The sequence below is a fragment of the Abramis brama genome (genome assembly GCF_963993115.1).
Source record: "Abramis brama genome assembly, chromosome: 12".
In the NCBI taxonomy this organism is placed as follows: Eukaryota; Metazoa; Chordata; class Actinopteri; order Cypriniformes; family Leuciscidae; genus Abramis; species Abramis brama.
Genome location: NC_139974.1, coordinates 7,626,265 through 7,651,019, shown reverse-complemented (window position 1 = coordinate 7,651,019; position 24,755 = coordinate 7,626,265). Strand labels below are relative to the sequence as shown.

The window sequence follows — 24,755 nt, the reverse complement described above, 5'->3', positions numbered from 1 at the left end:
CAACCTTTAGTCAATCATTTAAAGGTTTTAATCCATTTTTCATGTCTTCAAATCATAGTTTTTGTCAAAAAGCATTTGCACTAAAGTTTGACTCTAAGTGCCCCTTCAAGAAGCTCAAAAGAAAGTGAAAAAATTAGTGTGGATGGATCAAAATGAAGGCCTCGACGTTTTGTTTTCTGAAACATCTATTCACAACAAAATATTTCCATGAATTAATTATTTTGCTTGTCATAAAAAAAAAAAAAAAGACTAAAACAAAGTTTAGTTAAGGCAAAAAACAGTTCAGTTCACTTGAACATGAAAGCCAAAATCTACAAAACTGTTTGTGATATGTATTTTTGCTTAAAAACTGTATAGTTATAGGAGGCTAAACTTAATTCATATGCACGTTCTAGAGTAAATCAACTATAACTGAAAGGGGGGATTTATACAGCTGCCATATTTGGAGTTACAAATTGTTCCATTCATTTTTATATATCTCCTCCCCCTTATAATGTCTCTGACCAAACCTTTATTCCAGCAGAGCCACACTAAATCAACTAATTTCATTTCATTTCATTCTGAATGTCATTTCAGACTGATTCGTTTAAGTCTGAAGAATAATATTTGGAATGTACTTGAGAATAAATATGTTTCCAGCAGCTTTTCCTGCAGAGCTAAATGTGATTAAAATGACTGACAATCCTGTCAAATGGAGTATAATGCTGTGTGTGCGTGCGTGCGTGCGTGTGTGCATGCGTGTGTGCGTGCGTGTGTGTGTGTGTGTGTGTGTGTCTCTATAAGGAATTACTGTAATTAGCTCTGGGTGCTTTGGGATATTTCAGAGTCTCCAGCCTGCCAAAATATTCTCAAACAAGCCATATTAAAAGAAGAAGTGAAAAAAAGAGGGAGAAAGAGAGTTTATCGTCGTAATAACTGCATAAAAGTACGTAAAATGGTTCTCATGTAAAAATCTAAACAGACCCAAAACATGTGCCAAGATACGTTTTTCTAATGTTGTTGAATCCAGAAATCGTAACTCAATATGGTGTCTGTAGTGACGCCTTAAAATTAAAAGAGCCATTTGTCATTTTGATAATTTGCTGATTAATACTAGAACATGACTGACCATTAGCTGGACAAGCCTGAAGAACATGATTCGAGCAATTCAACATTAAATAAATAAAAATGTAAAAATTAAACAGCATAAAGCAGTGTAAAAGTAGCTATTTTCAAAGTCTTCTGAAGTTAACGCTACAGTTTTCTGAGGAACAGACTAAACTCCACCTGTGTATCCTCTACTGTACACATGTAAGAACTTGAGGAGGACTGACTTCATACATCCACCAACAAACCCCAGAACACCAGTTGATTAAAAGAAAAACATTATTGCCTGCAGGTTTTGAGAATCGAGAATCCCCTGCTCGCCTCAAACACACACACACACACACGGTGTGTTCCGCATAATTTTTACTCTCTTTCCTCCTTCTCACCAGAACTAGATAATGCCTAATCCCATCTGCTATGCCAAGCCTGTCTTTTCTTAAAGGGATAGTTTAAGGTGTTGGCACTGGTGCCATTGGACAAATTAATTATATATATATATATATATATATATATATATATATATATATATATATATATAAATGATGATTCCTACTAACATTAAACAGTGTGGTATCTTATTCAAACAATCACCTTATTCTTTTTCGACCAATAATATATTAAATGTTTCAAAGAATCAACGGCATGAATTTTGCGGCAAAACTTTGTTATCTGGCGGGCTGATAAAAACCGCTGCAATCCTGACTCCCAAAACCTGCCAACAGCAGCCAGCCAATCACAACAGATTTCCTGCCAGCACTTTATTTCTGTGTTCAATATGCATCAGGCGGTCCGTGGGCTTTCCATGAGCAATCGGGCATGCTGTCTGAGGCCGAGAATAACCACCTGAACGCTTCCTCTGATATTTGACAGCACTGAGCAAAGTGACATCTCTATAAAACCCGTGTTTTGCAAGCAGGCTACAGCAAACTGAAATATTATCTAAGAGAATGTGATATAATTAAATCGCCTTATAATTATTGCATATTTTTAAGAAGAAAAGCGTCTGAACCTCGGTAAGGACGTGCAGAGCTGCAGTCGTGGGAGTGACGGCACCACCTCCACCATACAGCCGCTGCTCTTCACCCCCACCAGACCCTCCAGAAGACAGTCACTGCTCACCCCGAACACCGACGTGTGGTACCCTACACAACAAACTATATTAGTCAAAATCATATTTAAAAATCTTGCATAATCACAGACCGCACTAACGATCTGGAGGCAATTAGAACTCATTAAAGTCTTCCGAAACACGCTCATGATTTGTAGACATTAAGAAATGCTGGAATGACCATAACAGGGATCAATGAGTTTATCCTATTTTAATGAGAGGATATTTAGCTGGTTTATTCAAGCAGAGAAACACTTTACTTGTTTTTCAGTTTGAGGCAGACTTGATTTCTGCATTATTACACCATTATGAACCAGAATAAATGTTCAGTAAAAACTAATTTCTCATTTGCTTTTTTTTTTGCCTTCACTGGTCCATTGATTTTGAAACACTAGAATACTGATGAATTCAAAAACAACCATTTACCTACTTTAATATTTACTTAATGTACTCAATATTTACTCAGTAATATGTCCTGCCCATTATACTATAGCAAAAAAAAAAAAAAAAAAAAAAACACAACAAAAAGAAAAAAACAGAATACATATTCACAAGCCAATCAATTCTGAATTGATAAAAAGCATTATTTTCACACTGATTATTCAGCCTCAGTTCTGATTAGAGATGCTAAACTGCAGTGTGTTGTAAAACTCACCATTGACAGTGATGTTGCCTGCGGTGCGTGGAACTCCGACCAGAGTCACCGGATACAGGCCAGACTCCGCTGGCAAAGACAGAGCGGCAGGAAGAGACTCAAAATCTACACCTGATGTCAACAGACCCTGAGAACACAATCACATAGTGCTCAAAACACATGGGTAAATATATAGTGGTAATTTTATATTTATATATATTTATATTTATATGTATATATATAGTTACACACACACACACCCATATATATATATATATATATATATGGTATCTACATATATTGTTTCATGTATAAGAGTATAAGTGTGAAGAACGAGTAAATAATGACTAGATTTTCATTAAAGTCCCCGTGAACCGGAAGTTGCAAACGACTTTTCTCCAGTGTGACGCATTTCCAAGTGAAAGGGAATATTGAACAGAGGGCAGGGTTTTACTCTAGCGCTCCTCCTCTCCATCTCTGCTCATAGCAGACTAACGGTTTGAGGAGTGGTTAAGCGTTTTTAACCAAAGCCGTCAAGCTGACGTCATCAGAGAAGGAACGCCAATAAATAAATCAAACAAAATAATAATAAATAAATAACAAAACAAAACACTATAAAAACTAATCTAAATAAACTCAAAACAGATAATACAAAACAGATAAAAAACACAAAAAAACAAATGAATAAATAAATACTACTAAATAAATACTAACAATGTGAGAAAAAAAACCCTGTATTATATTCTTTCTTAGCTCAGTAGATTGTGTCAATATTAATGTATTGATGCTGAGCACCTGAGGAATATAGAGTTTAATATGATCTCTCTCTTGACTTATGGTTTTCTCACTAAAAGGAAAAAATCTTTCAATCTACAAAAAGGGGATGATTAACATAAACGGCACATGAACATTTCACAAGGCAGCAATTAAACCCTTCAACTTCAACTGAAAACACATATTTACCAAATACAGAAAAAAAGCAAAACTAAAATAAACACAATAGCACATTTTTTTGGTCTTACTGTTTTACTTTTTTTTTACTCTGGCTTTTGTCTTTGCGTTAAAGATAATAACACTAGAATAAAGAGATACGACACACATGCAGAAGCCAAAAGCAGAATGAAAAGACAGAAATAGATCAATGAAAAACACATAGGTGACAGACCAAGGTTTTAGTTGTGTTTTTTTTCACCGCTCCTTTCCTTTTTTCTTTTTCTTTTTTCTCCAAACATCATATAATCAATCATCCTGATATCAATCTGATATGGAGGAGATGAAATCACTCCCAGCATGCTCTCCCCATTACCCATGGAGAAAATTGCTCCTGTTCACAGAACTACAAAGAAAGGAACCAGCGTTCCCAGAATCACAGCGGCAGATGAGAGCGAGAGACAGAGACAGAGACAGATTGAAAACCAGCCGTTTACTCCTCCGTCGTGGAGGTGAGGGCCGACTATTACTACACCTCCAGAAGTCAAGCTGCTCTCCGAGGAGTTTTCCCGCTTTCTATTCACACACGAGACACCACTCAGACTCCATCAAATGTGCTTTATGGGGGTTTTATCACATTAGCCTGAATGAACCCATTAAACTCAGAACTCAACAGGAAGATGATTTTCCATTTCTCCTGACATTCGGTCCGCTCAGTGTCCAACGTCTCTGTGACATGAAACGTTTCCATCTATCCAAAGAGAACTTTAAAGTGAATCCATTTCAGTCAAGCAATTTGGAATTACATTTCACACCCAACATATTAGAGAGTCAAACTACATATTTAATGGAAAAAAAGAAAAAAAAGAAAGATGCTGCATTTTATTTATCATCAGCTAATTTCCAGATCAAAGAGTGCAATAGGAGAGAGAGCAGCGCCAGCACTGGTAAGATCATTGAGTCTCATTACTATTAATGGAGATGATTGTGTTTTAAGCGTCTGCGAGTTTCCACTTCACTTTTCATTTGCTGCAGTTTGCGCTTTCTGAAGAGATACTCAGTTGCTCATCTGCAGAGATGCATGTTTAAGTAGCGCTGTCATATCATGTCATATAGCCTATAACACCCTCTTATATGTTTATTTTTTAACATTTTGGGAGGAATAAAATGTACATAGGCTATGTGGTTTCAACAACCAGATGCATTTACACTTGCACAGTTTCATCTGGAATGTGTCTCAGACCACCTCCTGAAGTGGTTTACATTTCCGGATTTAAATCTGGCCTTTTTACGTTTGGATAGCTATCCGATCAGAGAAAACACATTATATCTGTTCTGAGAAATCATAAACATCTCTGCACTAGATGCTATGAAAATCTTAAAAAGAGCCGGGAGAGCAACCCATGCTTTTAAGTCAATCAAAAAACAGAGCATTTGGCTTTCTTGACATGTTTTTAGGATGGCGAGGTTGAAGAGATTGTGGAGGTCTAATTCAAAGTCAGGCAGAAGTTAGTAAAACGCATGAAATCACTTACAGAAACTTTAACAACTCCACTGTCTAGAACGTGAATGAAGGAGACTCAAAAGACTCCCAAGATGTCTCACTCATTCAAACTCTGAACAGTTGAGCAGCTTCGTAATGAAGACGCATAATAATGCAATTAAAGATATCTGCTTTTATGAAGTCAAACCTTAATTAGCCATAGGCTACAATGACATGTTCAGCTCTGAAGGCTAGTTGTAAGTGCTTAACCTGTGAAACAGTTTACTATGTAAAACCTGCGGCTCATATTATATGGAGGGATTCACTATTGTATAAGCCGTATTTTGAAATAACTAATTTGCATTTCTTCCCTGAAAAGGTTAATTAGCTTGACAACTAATGCTAACGATCTGTTCTTTTCCGACCAGGATGTCTAACGGCAGACTTTCTTCAGCTGCTACAAACCCCCGTGGAAATATATGCTCTTTGTGTGTCTTTTTTCCCCTGTTCCACCTGACAAAAATTATACAACCCATTTTCAAAAGCACCGTACCATAATCATACACTTAATTAAACCGAGAGCAGAGTTGAGAAATATTTTCAAAGCAGTTTCATGAACTGAAGACATTTGCAATTAATATTTTATATGTAGCAAAACAGTTTTTAATGCCTATATAAATAAATTAAATTACAAAATTATAAAATAAATGAATTAAAAATGAAACACCTTAGGCCTAGTAGTAACAAAGATGAAAAAAATATATGTTATATATATATATATATATATATATATATATATACAGTGAGGAAAATAAGTATTTGAACACCCTGCTATTTTGCAAGTTCTCCCACTTAGAAATCATGGAGGGGTCTGAAATTGTCATCGTAGGTGCATGTCCACTGTGAGAGACATAATCTAAAAAAAAAAATATCCAGAAATCACAATGTATGATTTTTTAACTATTTATTTGTATGATACAGCTGCAAATAAGTATTTGAACACCTGAGAAAATCAATGTTAATATTTGGTACAGTAGCCTTTGTTTGCAATTACAGAGGTCAAACGTTTCCTGTAGTTTTTCACCAGGTTTGCACACACTGCAGGAGGGATTTTGGCCCACTCCTCCACACAGATCTTCTCTAGATCAGTCAGGTTTCTGGGCTGTCGCTGAGAAACACGGAGTTTGAGCTCCCTCCAAAGATTCTCTATTGGGTTTAGGTCTGGAGACTGGCTAGGCCACGCCAGAACCTTGATATGCTTCTTACAGACCCAGCCTCGACCCATCTTCAATGCTCTAACTGAGGGAAGGAGGTTGTTCCCCCAAATCTCGCAATACATGGCCCCGGTCATCCTCTCCTTAATACAGTGCAGTCGCCCTGTCCCATGTGCAGAAAAACACCCCAAAGCATGATGCTACCACCCCCATGCTTCACAATAGGGATGGTGTTCTTGGGATGGTACTCATCATTCTTCTTCCTCCAAACACGTTTAGTGGAATTATGACCAAAAAGTTTTATTTTGGTCTCATCTGACCACATGACTTTCTCCCATGACTCCTCTGGATCATCCAAATGGTCATTGGCAAACTTAAGACGGGCCTTGACATGTGCTGGTTTAAGCAGGGGAACCTTCCGTGCCATGCATGATTTCAAACCATGACGTCTTAGTGTATTACCAACAGTAACCTTGGAAACGGTGGTCCCAGCTCTTTTCAGGTCATTGACCAGCTCCTCTCGTGTAGTTCTGGGCTGATTTCTCACCTTTCTTAGGATCATTGAGACCCCACGAGGTGAGATCTTGCATGGAGCCCCAGTCCGAGGGAGATTGACAGTCATGTTTAGCTTCTTCCATTTTCTAATGATTGCTCCAACAGTGGACCTTTTTTCACCAAGCTGCTTGGCAATTTCCCCGTAGCCCTTTCCAGCCTTGTGGAGGTGTACAATTTTGTCTCTAGTGTCTTTGGACAGCTCTTTGGTCTTGGCCATGTTAGTAGTTGGATTCTTACTGATTGTATGGGGTGGACAGGTGTCTTTATGCAGCTAACGACCTCAAACAGGTGCATCTAATTTAGGATAATAAATGGAGTGGAGGTGGACATTTTAAAGGCAGACTAACAGGTCTTTGAGGGTCAGAATTCTAGCTGATAGACAGGTGTTCAAATACTTATTTGCAGCTTCAGCATTCAACGTACAGGCTATAAAGTTTATTGTAGCTACAGTATGTGGGTGTTCATTTTTTCCTGTAATTTGGCCAAAATCTCATGGTATAAAAGATGAAGTGCTACGCAAAAGCTATTAAAGATCGTATTGGCTATAACTTAATAACAAACGCTAGACTAAGACTCTCTTCTCCACTCCACAAATCCACAAAACCGTATTGTTTCCTGAGTAAAGAAAATGCAGTCAAAGAACCATTTCTTTATTTACCTTTGCTTTGCAAACAAGCAGAGACGGCCCAAAATGTGTGTGGCCCTTCATTTAAGACTGAGCAGGGTGGAGTTATGAGCTTTTACCGACAGTAACTAGTAAGATGCTGAAAGGACAGACAGCATTGTGGTACACTGAATTAATTCTGTGTGGCCACTGTAAGGTCAGCAGTAAGGTCACACTGGTTCATACTGGCACCATCCGCGGTGCCATCTGACACTGGCTGTGAGTTTTATAGGGCATCATGCTGATTCCATCTGGGGGCAGATCTGGGCATGTATGGAACAACACAGCTCACCTATAGAGTCATTTTTCATTTCACACATCTATACTAAAGTCTATGCCTGGTGGGAAAGGACATAAAAAACCTTTGGACTGGCGTTTAACCTCTAGCTGGAGTGCACACCTGTGCCCTGAGTCTGTGGGGTGTCTATGGTCTAATGGTTATGGATCTGGGCTGCTAACATAAAGACAGTGGATTTAATCCAACAGTCACTACAATCACAGAACTGTTCCATCACCATTGTGCCCTTGAGAAAAGTGGGTATTCCGTTCCTTTGGGGAAGGGGCCTTAGGTCTTAGGCCTTAGGACTTTTGTCGCACTTGAACCACGAACACACACAATTTTTTTTTTTTTACTGGATTCGAGGAGTTTATGTGGTTGTAATAAAAAAAAAAGTATCAAATCCTTCCCTTGCGGGTCAATTTGACTCCCTTAGGAATGAATGGAATGCGAGGAATTCTTCAGTATACATTGAAAAACATAAAAAATCATAAACTCATGAAGAGTCATGAAATATCACGTTAAATTACTTTTTTTTCCAAAAAGAGGTCAGCATAGACATCCAAATGTGAGATATTTTAAGCTGATTTGAGCTGGTTATTGCATGCATTGGAGAGATATTTTGAATTTAATTTGAAAGTATGTGAAGAATGTGCTTAAATTATATTATTTATTGATAAACTCTAGAAATTTAAAGGTACATAAAAAAAAACAATAATAAAAAAATCTCCCGAAAGAAAAAACATTATAAAAATGAAGTTATATAAGCTTACTGGACAAAAAAAGAAGTATAATTTTAGGGATTCATGTCATTTTGACCCGTGAGGGAGGGATTTGTTACAGGATGCGAGGGAAGGATGAAGGTTAAAATAAAACATTTGAATAACATAAAAAATAGAATATTTCATAAAAATAACTAAATAAATACAAACAAAAATTAAAAACAAAATAAATTAACATACAAACTGAGGTTGCTCAATAGAAAGAATGGTTGCTAAAATTTTAAGATGCCTTATTATGGCCTAAAAAAATATCCCCGATGGAGCACAAGAATGTGTTCTCCGTGAACCGCCTCTTAAAAGGCAGTTGTCTAGAGAGCAGACAGAACTTGGAGAGCAACATTTGATACACAATCACCTTGGTTTCTTAGGAACATCTCCACATGGCTGGATTCTGGTAATTGGGTCTTCTATGAGTGGCCCATTATAGTGTCAGGGAGACACCGTAACCCCTCTCCCACGTTCACACAACCTGTCTTAATGTCTTCAGTGTGATTCTGCCTCTGTTCCCCTGTCATTATGATCAGGTCTCAGTGACCAAAATGGCCCTCGAGCCACCAATACGCAGCACCATCTCATTTCAGCTTTAACTCTAAAGTGCAGATAATATGTAGAGTGGGAAACACAAAAGATTTTTGGCAATGACATTTGCAAACACAATGAAAACATCATGTCCCCAAACCACAGCCTTGTCAAAAAACACCATGTCCTGAGTAGGTGCAATGTAACACGTTTCCAGCACAATTTTTCCATTTTTATACACTTCCAAAAGAAGTATTCACAAATAAAATCTGCATTTTCTCTGACAGTGATGATGTAAAATCTTGTTTTCTACTGTGATTAGGACATTAGAATGTCAACCACAGGTTTTCTGAATCTTTACAAAAGCAATTAAACTAAAGAGCACATGCACTTAGCAAGCTAAATGTCTTTTCCATGCGAAGACAAAGAAGAGAGTGTATAAGGGACCCCTTTTCTCTTTTATTACTTTTCTCTCATTTTCAATTACAAAAAAAAAAAAATTATATTTAAAATAGTAAAAAAAACAACAATATAAAACACTTTGGTTTTGGTGGATGGATGAATGGATGGATGGATGGATGGATGGCTGGATGGATGGATAAAGGATGGATGGATGGATGGATAAAGGATGGATGGATGGATAAAGGATGGATGGATGGATAAAGGATGGATAAAGGATGGATGGATGGATGGATGGATGGCTGGATGGATAAAGGATGGATGGATGGATGGATAATGGATGGATGGAAATGATGGATGGATGGATGGATGGATGGATGGATAAAGGATGGATAAAGGATGGATGGATGGATGTATGGATGGATAGAGCTTACCATGTTCTCGACACGCAGCTCAAATGGCATCGGATTATAGACCATTAACTGCACCTCACACACGTCGCCCTGAACCCACTGGAAATCTGCAACACACACACACACAAAAACATTTATGAAAAGCTGCATGCTATATCAATGCATAAAGACAGAAAAACATTTAGCGTCTAAACATAAGAAGATTCATTGATGTTGACAGGCCTGATCAATACGTTTGCATGAACTGCTCTATAAATCTGGCCAAACTGAATATCCAGCGGCGATTGTAAATATTTAATTTCACTTGAGGGTGCAATAAGATGACCTGATATGACATTTACATTTATGCACTTGGCAGATGCTTTTATCAATCTGCATTCAAGGTCTAAACTACAGGAATCATACACTTGAATTTTGCTCTCTGTTTTTGCATAAATCCTTCAGAACTGAAAGTTAGCAGACCACATTTCACTGTGAGCTTTTCCATTAATCCAGAGACGGAGTCTTATACTGATTAAGCTTTTTCAAACAATGGCCCCTGGTTCCCTCGGGAGGAGATTTATTCACTGTATTATCTACAGTATGCTCGCAGATTTCACGCTCAAATTAACCAGAGCCCCGTCTCACACTAATAATCATCCGCCGCTGAAGGCCATATGGAGTTTAGGACGCATTCATTATTTTCAAAGAATGAAAACCAACAGTCTCTATTCTTGTCGGTTGCCTCTGCAATTTTGTTATTGTTGACATTTCTCATGAATTCCAATCTGAAAATCCACACCTTAAAAATAAAGCGGTTGTCATTGCGAGATGCAAGTTTGAGATGAGTTTCAAACTGCACACATTACATTAATAAAAGGAGGCATACTATATAGACAGTTTAAATCATTTTGAGGTTGAATAAAAAATAACTACACAAGGGATAATGTACAATCACATGGTAATTGCACAAAAAAAAAAAAAAAAAAAGATAGGGTAATTACAGATTATTACAGATCCAAATTTTATAGCTACTGAATAAGTAAATACTAGACATGAAATACTAATTTGAGTTTAAATTATTTATGTGAGAAGAAAGATAAATTGTGATGTGTGATGTATATTTAAAATAAACTTAAATTAAATATGTAAATAAAAGTAAAAATGAATACAATTAGTTAATTAACAAACAAATAAATTTAAGAAAATAAATATAAATAATTAAATACAAAAAATTATAAATAAATAAAATGTAAAAATAAAATAAAATAAAAAAACATTTATAAATAAACACTTTTACAAATTAGTTTATAAATAAATACATGTATAAATAAAATAAAATACATATATTCATAAATAAATATCATCAGTGTGTGAGAAATAATGGGCACCCCTTTGTTATAAAATAACGTAATAACTCAGGGGCAGATAGTTCAAGGTCTCCCCAATCCCAAGTCATCCTGTATGTTTGCACTTCCATCAGGAATCTAATAATCCATTCCAAACGGGTGCATAAATCCAGTGTGAACGAACTGTTGGGCAAACACTGAATTGATGCCAGGCTTCACTCCTGAGGGAAATTAAAGCAAGGTTGAAAAAGGAGCTTCTTTAGATGCTGGGAAGCCCGTGTGGGAGACGGTTTTCCTTAAGATGAATGCATCAGAAGACAGCACAGACCTCTGAAATGATGAGAAGGAGACAGGACAGGCCAGGCCAGGCCAATTAAATATAATATCCTACTTAAGGAAGAAGCCCATGGGGCGGATTAAGCATTTGATTTGAGTTGGATGGCACAGAAAGGCCCTGTGAACTGCTGTGAAGGAGATGCGGAGCATTATGGAGACCAGAAGCTGTGAGGATGTGAACGAAGCCAAAGCAATGAGAGACAGACAAATCCACCTGTGGAGTCCAACATCCACAGCTTTAAGTCAATATGAAAGAGCAATCGCATTTCATTTCATCTCTGTAATGTGAAGTGAAACGAAAAGGCTAAATTAATAGTTTCTCAATGTTGGTTAATATTCACATTATAGCTTGTTAGACCTTGGTTAAATAAACTAAAAAGGAAAATTGATGTTTTGGCTCATGTTCAGTTTAATCAACAGTGGGACAAATCATAAATACTAGATCAGTTACTCTCTCTTCACAGGAGGATCTTAAGGAGACACTGACCTGAAGCTTTATGAGACATTATATACGCTCCAACTATGCATGAAACATACATGGAAAAGGAGTGGAACGGAGATGGATGAGAGAGAGATACATATATTTATGCAAACACACACACACACGTAAAAAATATTTGGACTTTATGAAGCTCACCAAAAAAAAAAAAAAAGGTGATATTCTCAAATATAATTGCAATTTAAAAGAACTGTTGTCTATTTTAATATATTTAAAATGTCATTTATTCTTATTCAGATTATCTTCAGTGTCACATGATCACTCAGAAATCAATGATTTGCTGCACAAGAAACATTTATTATTATTATCAATGTTGAAAACAGTTGTGCTGCTTCATATTTTTGTGGATAAAATGATACATTTTTCCAGGATTCTTTCAAAGTTCAAAAGAAAATAGAAAAGGAAAAAAATAGAAATCTTAGAAATGTCTTTAATGTCACCTTTTTTTTTTTTATCAATTTAATGCATCATTGCTAAATAGAAGTATTAATTTCTTTAAAAAAAAAAAAAAAAAAAAATGAATACTGACCCCAAACTTTTGAACGGTAGTGTATAAATAAATCAAAATATACAAAACAACAATTACATTAAAAAAAAAAAAAATATGGGATTTTATATTTAAAAAAATATATATATAGAACATCGTAGAGACTTATCGGGTGGCTTATGCCAGTAAGAAACAACATTGCAATTCACCTAGCAACGCCCTAGCAACCACCTAAAACACCTTAGGAACCACTTAGCAATGCCCTGGCAACCAAAAACACCACTAAGTCATGATGATGGAGAGTTCTGCATGGAAAAACATCTTCAGAACACAAATGAACTCTGTTATGAAACGCGTCGTTGAATAAAACAAGATATTCAACAATTAAAAAGTTCTTGATTTTATTCATCAGGAATTTATTGAATTGTGAAAAGCAGCCCCACCAGTATTGAGCCCGACAATCCTAAATGATGACATAGTTTAATGGAGTAAATGATGACCATTTTCATTTTTAACATCATCCATATAGCATGCACGCTCTAAGCAATCCATCACGTTTGATGAAAGACTACCAAAAGCACAAGCAGTGACTCACACACTCGAGGACGACAGGAAACCCTGCTCGAGTGAAGCTGACTCATGAAACCTCCACAGAGATCTCTGCTGTTCTGCATGTGTGAGGAGCTCTCCTGAGTGACTCACATCATGTTCTTCAATCCTCGGCAGCCACACAAAAGCACTGTACCGCAACACTCAGTGTGCGAGCGCATGCTACAAGTGGAGTCAAATATATTTGAAATAAGTGCACAAAGCTGTTAGGGATGTCTTAACATTTCTTTTTACACTGCACTCTGTTGTTCACAATAAAATACTTGCTTACTGAATAATGTACAGTTCATACGGTATATACTGTACTCTACCTACTAAAAATAAAACATAAAAACAACTAAAATGGCAGCCGCTTCAACAGTTAAACGGTCAGAGAGACGCTGCTACACATATTACCATTAGCTGATGTTATCAGGCACGTTTTCTTATAACTTGAATATTTCACATGAGAATATGCATGAATCTGAGGCAACCTGTCAAGAAAGGTCAAGATCACATTTCACCCCAAAACCAAACAGAAAAATAGAAACAGTTTTGCATTAATGCAATAAAGTCTTTAGAATTATTGGAATTGCATTGCGACATTTTCAGGATAATTAAGAATTTTACTGCGCAATTATCATTGCAAAAATTGGCCTGATTTTTAATGAAAGTATTCTTTTCTTACTGTATTACAGTTAAAACACTGTTAAGTCAAATATTTTTAATTAAAATGCCATATAAGAAAAGCTAGCATAATTAATAACTGCTTTAAAATACTATTTTGACAAATATAATAATGACAAATGGGGAGATTAACTAGTTTAATTGTCGTTTAAATATCACACCGCAAAATATATATATATATATCTTTTTCTATATGCACAATATAATTTCTTTAGGTTTTTAGGTGTAAAATGTGGCCTGGAAATTCATCCATTTGAAAATTAACATAGTGATTAAGTATTTTCATGTCAACGACAACAAAGCCGCTTATGGATTGACTTCGGCAATGAAACATTATTTGCAATTAAGGTAATTTCAATTAATTGCGAATAGCATAATATATATGCACTGCTGTTGTTTTGCATGTACAGTTTTGTTTAAAATGTCTTTGCAGTCTGATCAAATACTGCAATCAAATAGGTCAAGTTGAGAGCACTGCATTGTGGGATAAATACTTTAAATTTTGGAAAAGTGTCATAGGTCTTATTTTGCACTATTATTTTTTTTTTTTTTTAAGTAGTTTGATATTCACAACATGCCTAAGGTCATTCAATTGCAAATGTTAGATCAATTAGGAAGCCCACATTAGATGTTTCTGTGCTAAAATCTCTCTTTATAACAACAACCCGTGGTTTTTAAGTGTTTGTCTCCAGCAGGACAGCAGTCATTACATCCCCACAGTGTCCTCGTCCAATACAGCTTGGCAAACAGGGATTGTGGGTCTGCTGTGGACATCTGCTGGTGTGAGAGCTAGTGGACGCACGCTCCATCCCACATACACAAACACGTCAAATATTTGCCCTTTTGAGCGTGGCTTCGCGATAAACCGCCCTAAGTGGTGTTGAGACCTGGCAGGTGAAGACACATACAGACCGTGCCACGAACGCAGACGGTGTCATCAGGACAGGATGGATGCACCTGTCAGTGTCTCTGATTCCCATCTGCAGGGGTCAGGATGCTTCCAGGGCTTTTACAGTGTGTGGGGAAAGCAAGGATAGCTTTGAAAAGCTGCTCCATCTGTTCACTAACAAGCACCTTTTTCACACGGGTAGCGAGGCTGGCTGACCACTCCAGCTCCGGCGACAGATCTGGGGGAGCGAGAGTTTTGTAAACCCTGAAAATCAGGGGAGAGCGAGAACTCCCCGTGTGGGAACTCCTGCAGGTCATAACAAATGTTAACGAGAGATGAATTGGCTCGTTAGAGAGTGCTGATTATCAGCGCGAGCACAGCGTGTGAGCAGCTGTTCTCCCCCACACAACACACACACCCAGAGACCACTCATAAACGCATGCACAATATGAAATATAATTGAATTAAGATGACCGATATCATAGATTAAAAAACAAAAACAAAAAACAACCACATGCCTATGCTTATAACCATCTTCCACAATCATTTTTTAATTTTTTAATCATTTAAAAAATAAATCACTTAAAATAAATAAATGATTTAAGATAAATACATAGATAATTTAAAATAAATAAAATAATTTATAGAAATAAAAGAAAATAAGGACTTTAAAATAAATAGATTTGCATGTATATATATATACAAACACAAAAATTATTTAAATCATTTATTTAATTATATTTTAAATCATTTATTTATTACAAGTTCTTATTTTAAATTGTTATATGTATTTATTTAAAATCAATTTATTTTAAACCCTTATTTATTTTAAATTCTTTCTGTATTCATTTGTTTGTTTTAAAAATTATCTATTATCATTTATTTATTTATTTATTTATTTATTTATTTATATTTAAATCATTATTTATTTTCTTTTTAAATAATTTATTCATTTTAAGTCCTTGTTTATATTAAATTATGTTTATTTATTTATTTATTTAAAGTCATTAATTTATTTTTAAATCTATTAATTTTAAATATGTATATGTATTTTATATTTGTAAGTATTTATTTAAAATCATTATGTATTTTAAATAAATAAATCAAATCTCAATTAAAGCCTTGTGTGCATGGTGAACGTTGTAGAGCATAAGGGCTGCGCAATATATCGAAATGATCAAAATATCGCAAATTTACATATTGTGATATGCATATCCCAACGGCTCACAATAACTGGGGTCATGAACAAAAGACAAAAAGAAAATCACGCACTGCTTTTGACTGAAAAACCTTTGTAGCGAAGCAGTGTTTTATTTTTACATTTGATTATTCAGTTTCTGTTGTTAAATAAACCTACATGAAACCCTAAACCCTGTGGTTTACACTGATGGTAAAATGACAGTTACTTCTTATGCTACAGTAAAACACTGCTGTTCACTTTCAGAAGTTATAGGGATGCTTTCTTCTGACCAAAAAAAAAAGATGTAGGTTATATAATTATAAATATATTTTAAATATTATTTAAGATTATTTTACACATTAAGCATTGTCGTATCGCATATCAAATATGGCATGATCTAATGAGTTATTGCATATTGCTTTTTACTTCAATATCGTGCAGCCCTATAGAGCATATCTAGCACAAGATTCTTCAAAAGAGTATGAAAAATCCTGTTTCCACTGATGCGGCCTCTTTAATTTATCAATCTTCCTGAAGCTGGACTGCTTTTACAAACCGCTGAAACACCATCAGGCCGGAAGGCCGCCTGAGACGAAGTCCTGATAAAGATGTTAAAGAGTGTTTAATGCCTCATTACGTGCATAATGGAGGAGGAGAGATCCCCCTCTCCCTGCAATAGCCATCCGTTCAGGAGCCAGGATGAAGCACTCTCCTCCAGCTGTTCTGCTGGAAGACACACAACTCCAGACACCAGCACCGCTTCTAAGATCCTTCTGAAAACACTATGAGATGTGTCTCACTTCAGATAGAACCACAAAAACTACATTCTGCAGAACGTTTTAAATAAATGTACCCCCTCAACAGCTCAGCTTCTAGTTAATAGTTAGAGTACAAATATACAGTGGACTCAAAGTATTTAAACACTTGAACCTGAATGTCATTGCATTAGATAATTATAAAGAAAATGTAAAGAAACTTTGCTTTTTCAGCAAAGCATTTCTGTATTAGTGATGTTTGCTATAGGTTTTAAATTATAAAACAATAGATGTAGTGTGAAGATGAGGAGAACTAACTTCCAATTATCATCCAATTATCATCAAAACCCCAGATGATTAAAAAACATTGAGCAAAAATGATGAAGAGAAGTGAAGTTAGTGAAGATCAAGAGTTTGCAGATGACTTTTTGATATCTTATATCTAATGAAATGACAGTCATGTTCAAATACTTCTTGGGCTCGCTGTATCTGTTTCCTGAAAGTTATACGCAGCACGGCTGATTGAGTTCATGAACTGATAGTGCCGACAGCAGCCTTGGTGGATCAACACGGCTACAATCATCTCACTCGAAGGAAACCTGCATAAAATGCTAGATTAAACACTAACACTTTTAATTAAAGGGAACCTATTATGCAAAATTCATGGTGTTTGAACATAAATGTGTGTCGACAGTGTGTGTACACAACCAGCCCCATAAGGGTAAAAATCCACCCACTCCTTTTTTCTTTTTCTTTTTTATTCCCATAAATCATAAGCAGTGTCTCAGAATAAGCTGTTTGCAGTTTCTATGCAATGTGATGTCACATTGCACAGGCCCCGCCCACAACTGGAATAGAATCTACCCTATTAGCATAGCTCCGCCCCACAGTGAGCTGTACATAGTCCACCATGTGTATCTCCTCACCATGGCATTTAACAGCAGCATTCAAGTAAGACATGTATTCTTATTAAAGCTACTAAAGTTATTCAATCAAGGGCAGTGAGTGATTTTCTGTTTTTCTTTTGTTGATATTAACAGCATATTTAACAGTAGGTACTGTATATTACCCTGCTTTCACTTTAATACACAGATCTAATATACACATGCGATTTCTTTACTTGCTGTTTACATTCAAAGACATAACAGTCTATGTTTATGTGAACTTTGTGTGTTTTAGACAACCTTGTGTGTATTTAACAGTTTAATAAGACGTGAAACAGAGCTTAGTTTAAGACTCAAGCTTCACGCAACAATTTCAAAACCTAACAAAGCACCATCTAATGCAATCCTGATGACAAAATCAAATCCCACCTTAAAATATTTCTAGCTCAACATTCTGTTTCCCTCACATAATGAATCTTGTTGTCATTAACGGAACCTTGAGGAAACCAGACAGGAGATTTAACAAGAGGAAAACACATTAATGAACACTATTGGCCAGTTTCGCAGACAAGGCTCAAGTCTAGTCCCAGACCAAAATGCACTGATATATCTTAAAATATGTCAGTGCAATTGTTTTGTCTCAAGATGCACACCAGTAATGTTTTTTTTTTTTTTCCTAAAGGCACGTTTCCAAAAGCTACTTAAATGTCCTAATCAAACGGAGGCTTACTCTTGGCTTAATCTAAGCCCTGTCTGTGAAACTAGGCCTATATTTATTGCCTGAATATATCAAAATCTGCCAAATGCGACTATGAGGCATGAAGATATTCAAATTATAAACATTGATTTTTAACACCGTGATTTTCTGCAAAGCTGCTTAAAAATTGTGTACTGTGAAAAGCGCTATTCAAATCAATTTGAATTGACAATTTCAAATAGCTATTAATCAATGTTTATATATCCTTTACAACGTGAGCTCATCGTAGTCCCGCAGAAATAATTGCGTTTGTTACGCACACAACTCATTCTGTTCTTTTGGTTAGTTCCTCCATCACACGGATGGATGGATGGATGGATGGATGGATGGATGGATGGATGGATGGATGGATGGATGGATGGATGGATGGATGGATGGATGGATGGATGGATGGATGGATGGATGGATGGATGGATGGATGGATGGATGGATGGATGGGAGGCATTTACTGTATATAGCGCTTTCATATACTACTGTACACCCAAAGCGCCCAAAGATTCGGACGTCAGATTAAAGCTTTACCACAGAAACAGTTCAGATCAGATTGTACAGAATAACTCACAGAGATAATTACACAGGCCTGCTGTACTTTGAATCGTAGTTTTCTGCTGCCATTCTGTTTTAATGTGGATGAGAGTTTCTTTTTTTTAATACCTTCTCAAATCCACTTTAATGTGCAAATATAAGCCATTCATAGGATCAATTAGGCATCCTGAAGAGTGTAAACATCCCCACATCTGAAAGTGCATATTCCCCTACTATATAATATGCAAAAAGCAGGATGATACAAGAGATGAATGTCCAAATACACAGAATTCATAAGAAGTAGACCCAGATCACCTGATGATGGGCTGAAATGCACAAATAGCTTATTCCATTTGCACTTCATATGTGGTTCGATGTGAAAATTGAGACTCATATCCATCTCTTCCAAGCCATTAATAATTAAGGAAAATTCCAATTTGTACTTGTTTGTTTTTTCTTGTTTGTTTTTTTAAATGATGAGGCCCTTAGATGAACAAACTATATTTTTACTTCATCAGGGAATCTTTAAATGCAGCTTGCTTGTTTTCATCTCTGAATGTGCCGTTTAAAATTGCGGCGGGGAGTTTTGTTAATAGCAGCCTTGAGGTGTGAGAAGAATTGTTCGGCTCATAACCAGCAGTTTTACTCCCATTGCATACAAAGAAGCTCCGTTTGGACAGAATATTAAATATTCAGATGTGCTGCTTGCATCAGAGCGGAGATCTCTGCGGTATAATCAGAGAATCCCAATCAAAATCAAGATCACTCAAAATTGTGTTACCGACAGTTTGGATGGGTCATGATGGTACACAAATGTGTTTACAAACAAATAATAATAATAAATCTCTCTCTCTCTCTCTCTCTCTCTCTCTCTCTCTCTCTCGGCTCTATATGCATCGTGTTTCCTTCTGGAGCATCAGTGACTGTTTGAAACTTTTTTCAATAGTTTGAGTCCCTCAAAGTGTGAAAAGATGGATCTCAAAATCATAGTCACTGCTGGAAAGGGTTCAAATATGCAAAAGATGCTGGAAAACTGAAGAATTTGCAGGCCCTGAAGGATTTTCTGAAGAACATTGGGCAGTTTAACTACTCAGGACAAACAAGAGACTCAATAACAACCCTCACAAAAAAAAAAAAAAACAACAGCCGTGGATCGTCCAGGTAACAACACACAGTATTAAGAATCAAGGGTGTGTAAACTTTTGAACAGGGTCATTTTTTTTGTCTTGTGGACTATATGTAAACATCTTTTAGGTAAAATATCTAACTCAGGACAGTACTAAATAAATAAGATCATGCATTTTGCATTATCCCTCTTATTTTGTTAAAATAATTAACATTTTGCAGATCCTGCAAGGTGAATGTAAACTTTTGAGCACGTTTATATACATACACATATGAGGCTACTTGGTCAAACGACCCATGACTTGAAGATCCTGGTCAAGTGTGAAAATGTTCATTTTCAGCATCATTACTCCAGGCTTCAGTGTCACATGATCTTTCAGAAATCATTCTAATATGCTGATTTGTGGCTGAAGAGACATTTTTGATTATTATCAATATCAGCCGTTGTGCTGCTTAATATTAAACACTCTAAATACTTTGATGAATAGAAAGTTCAAAAGAACAGCATTCACTTGAAATTGAAATCTTTTGTAAAATAAAATTTTAACATTTACGGTCACTTTTGATCAATTTAATGTGTACAATTGCAAAAAAAAGTTAATTTCTTTCACAAAATTTACTGACCCCAAACTTTGTAACACTTGAGCGGCACTGTATGTATTTTTTGAAAATCTTTACCAGACAGACTGAACATAGGCGAGAGTTTTAAGACAGAATCCCGACAGTTTAATGAAGTCAGAATCTTGATCAAAGTCTCATAACACCTATGAGTGAAAATTCTCAGCATCTGGGAGAAGTAGTCAATCCAATCGTAAATATCCAGCATGGGCGAAAATAGCTACAGACTTCTCTCCGGCTCATCTATCTCACACACACCTGAAGGATGCTGGTCTCTTCTCTGGGAATAAGAGCAAATATATTCACTGTATGAAAGGCAACTTGAAGGCAGATGGTTCCTCCACGTGCACAGGGACGACAACAAGTCATACATTTAGAAAATGAGTTTTGGCTCAGTCGATCGGGCTGAGATTGAACAGTGTTGGGGGTTTTCCATCGGGCTGCTGGGGAGTTTGCTCTGATATGGCTGAAGTCTGATTCTCTGCTCTGGAGGGAGTCGACTGGTACGCATTCGTTCTTGATCAAATAACGAATATTTCATCTGTATCAAAACAGCCAACAGCCATGTGAGGTTTTAAGCCCCAAATTAAACAGCCGTCAACATCAGGCTGTTAAGCAAGAGAGTTTAATACAACACACCTCCAGAGAGCATCACTTCATGATTTCAGGAAATCTCAACTTTATGATATTCATTACTAAAACTGGCAAATAAACACCCTGATGTGACACCTGGGTCTATTCTGTTTTCAGATCTATCATAAGAGCAACATGATCCAGGAATTTGTTCTATACCAAAACCTCTGGTATTGTACGTGCAAAACATTCCTTTGAAAAGCAAAGTGTTATTGAAAAGGAATAGTTCACCCAGAAACGTATTAAAGTATAACCATTATATTTAGAATATATAAACTACAGTTCACAAGTTTTGGGACAATATGGTGAGTGTTTTTTTGCTTGTTTTTTTTAAAGAAATTTATATTTTTATTCAGCAAATATGCATTTAATTGATCAAAAGTGACAGTAAAGCTTTTTACATTGTTAAAAAAGATTTATATTTAAAATTAATGCTGTTCTTTTGAAATTTCTATTCAAAGAATTCTAAAAGAATTGTAACTGTGTAATTATATATTTAAGTACTGAGTAATTAAGCAACCACATGTACTTACTGTAGGGTTAGGGTTAGGATTAGGGTTTGGTTGAGGGTTAGTTGCATGTAATTATGCATAATTTACTGTTAATACTATGGTAAGTACATTAAACATTTGTAACAAGGACACTGCAAAATAAAGTGTTACCACACAAAATATTAAGCAGCACAATGTTTTTCAGCATTGATAATAATAAGAAATGTTTTTTGAGCATCAAATCATCATATTAGAATGATTTCTGAAGGATCATGTGACACTGAATACTAGTAATGATGCTGAAAATTCAGCTTTGCTCACATGAATAAATTACATTTGAAAACATTCAAATAGAAAACAGTTATTTTAAACTGTAATAATATTTCACAATATTACTGTTTTACTGTATTTTTGATCAAATTAATGCAGCTTTGGTGAGCATAACAGACTTTCAAAAACTTACCAACCCCAAAGTTTTGAACGCTAAGGTATGTAACTGTGAATTCTGCTTTACAGGTAAACATGTCATAACCCTAAAAGAAGTCTCTAATTGTATTCGTTTTATTATAAATGAAAGAAGCCTGCTTACGTTTAGTGGTTTCACCTGACATATTATCTGCAGAAATAATGGTTTAAAATCGATGGTATTTCAAGGAGACATTCACATGGCGACGTTGACCACTAACCTTACAAAACTCCACACACTCCATAAGATAAAGAAATTGACTTTACGTCAGGAGAGACCTAATCTTCCCTCCCTCCATTGGCAAGACTTTGCTACGTAGACAAGAAAGACATCGCTCTCTTTTTTATGATACAAGATGCAAACAGGATCAGGCAGAACTTGGCGGCCTCTAAACCCTTTCTCCGCCTGTGCAATTATAGGAAAACCCATCTCCTGTTATATAACCCCCCTTTATTTTACAGCAAACATCAATCTCGGTTATAGAATCTGACATGGAAGGCAAAGCACAACATAGAGCATTAAATATTCTGTTAGTCTGCAGCCACGGCGCTGGACAGATGAGCAGAGGCGGCTGTTATCTCTGGTATCTGATCACAGGAAGAAATGAGAGAGGAAGAGGAGAAGACAAAAAAGGCTGAAAAACTAAATGCCCCTCAGAGCTGACAATTCACTCTCGGTTCTGCCCCGAGAACCAAGGCGCGCGACAATTAACCAAAGCGTTTGCGAGCTGTGAGGGCGGCTGTCAAACTTTCTATAAAGAGACAGAGCTTGAGAAGATTCCAATGGAACTTCCTGTAATTCATTTAGGATCAAGGTGCGAGATTCGTGTTGCCTTCGGCTCCAGAGAACCGCAGGCGGCCTGAAAGATTGAATCACAGGTGTGTAAACAGGGTTTACGGTTTAAACGCTACTAGAAAATAATCTAGTGCAAGCAATACTGCTGAGATATGGATGAAAGTGTCTGCTAAATGCATAAATGTAAATGAGATATACAGCCAGAGAAAGCTGTGTAAAACACTAAATAATCATATCAATGATCAGAACAAACCCTGAAGGAGTGTATTTGGTATACGTCCAACTTGTTTTTTGAAACTTTGGCCATGTTTAGCATGAGAATCTAACTCTTTAACAGTGTAAATTAAGCCGTGTTTCCACCGCAGGAACTTTCCCCCTCCGAAAGTCCCTGCTTGCGAAGTAGTGCTTTTTCAAAGTTCAGGAACTTTCAGGGGTGGGACTTGGGCGCTGAACATGCTGATTGGTTGAGTTCATGCCGCATTTTGGTTGGTTGACTCCACGCAGCATTTTATTCAACGACCATTTGTTGCGGTGCGTGCAGTAACAGTCGTCTGCTATTCGAAATCAACAATGGAGTTGAAAAAATACGACCGATGGACCGACGACGAGGTTCAGGCTTTATTAAGCTTAAATTCAGAGGATGAAATCCAGCGGGAACTGTAAAGAACCGCAGTCCTATGACTAATCTTCACGGTACTTTAGACCGCGGTGGAAACGCAGACAGCAACAGGTCTGGGGGAAAAAAGTTCCTGGGACAAATTGTTCCGGGTAATTTTGGTGGAAATGCGGCTTTAGTCAGAATGCATGAAATAGAATTAGACATCAACTTTAAAAACCTTTCAGAATGAATTATTCTTATGAGCAGTTCCTTTTATTGAATCAAAAATATTAACAAACAAATTATTCTGATAAGCCAGGTCTTAATGAATCAAATGTAAAAAAAAAAAAAAAAAGATGATGGGGAAAAAAAGAGATTCCAGATTCCAGAATGAATGATTCTTATAAGTTCATTTTAACCATTTAAAAACATTTAAAAACAACTGATTCTTATGAGCCGTTGTGCGTTTTACTGAATTAAAATCATTCCAGATTCCCGAACAAATTATTCTTATAAGATGGTTATTTTATGTGCATCAAAAACAACATGATACTAATGATTCTTATGAATCGGTTTGATTTTTGGATCAAATTTTCAAGATGGCATTATACCCCATTTATATAAAAAAGAAAAGAAAAAAAAGAAAAGCTGAACATTGTTTTCAAACTATCTTCTGTGTTCCGCAGAAGGCCAATTATTGGATTACACTTAAGTGTAATCCAATAATCCACCCCTAAAACCTTTCTATTCAAGTGGCACATGAAAACAATCCTCAAAATAAAGCAAATGCTTAAAAAAAAAAACATTTGCTACTTGATAAAAGTATGTGTGTCTCATCAGTCCAAGTCAAACACAATTATGCACGTATACCTCATTGAGTTAGTTAATGCACGACTCAAGCAACTCCTGCCTCAGTCACTCAGTGTGTGTGTGTGTGTGTGTGTGTGTGTGTGTGTGTGTGTGTGTGTGTGTGTGTGTTTGTGGAGGTTGCTTGCTTTGATAAAGGTCTTCTCTCCAGAGACATCTGGTGTGTGCGAGTGTGTGAGTCAG

The 24,755-nt window shown here is 36.3% G+C and overlaps 1 protein-coding gene across 1 annotated transcript in view; it reads right to left on the bottom strand.

Annotated features, from left to right (window-relative positions):
* trappc9 (trafficking protein particle complex subunit 9) overlaps positions 1-24,755 on the bottom strand; it is a 213,192-nt gene that overhangs the window by 143,962 nt on the left and 44,475 nt on the right. Inside the window, exons 12-14 of the mRNA XM_084130741.1 lie at positions 10,086-10,171; positions 2,850-2,976; positions 2,096-2,228 (exon numbers count right to left, since the gene is read on the bottom strand). Of these exons, the coding sequence (XP_083986867.1) occupies positions 2,096-2,228; positions 2,850-2,976; positions 10,086-10,171 (346 nt within the window). The remainder of the gene's footprint in view (positions 1-2,095; positions 2,229-2,849; positions 2,977-10,085; positions 10,172-24,755) is intronic.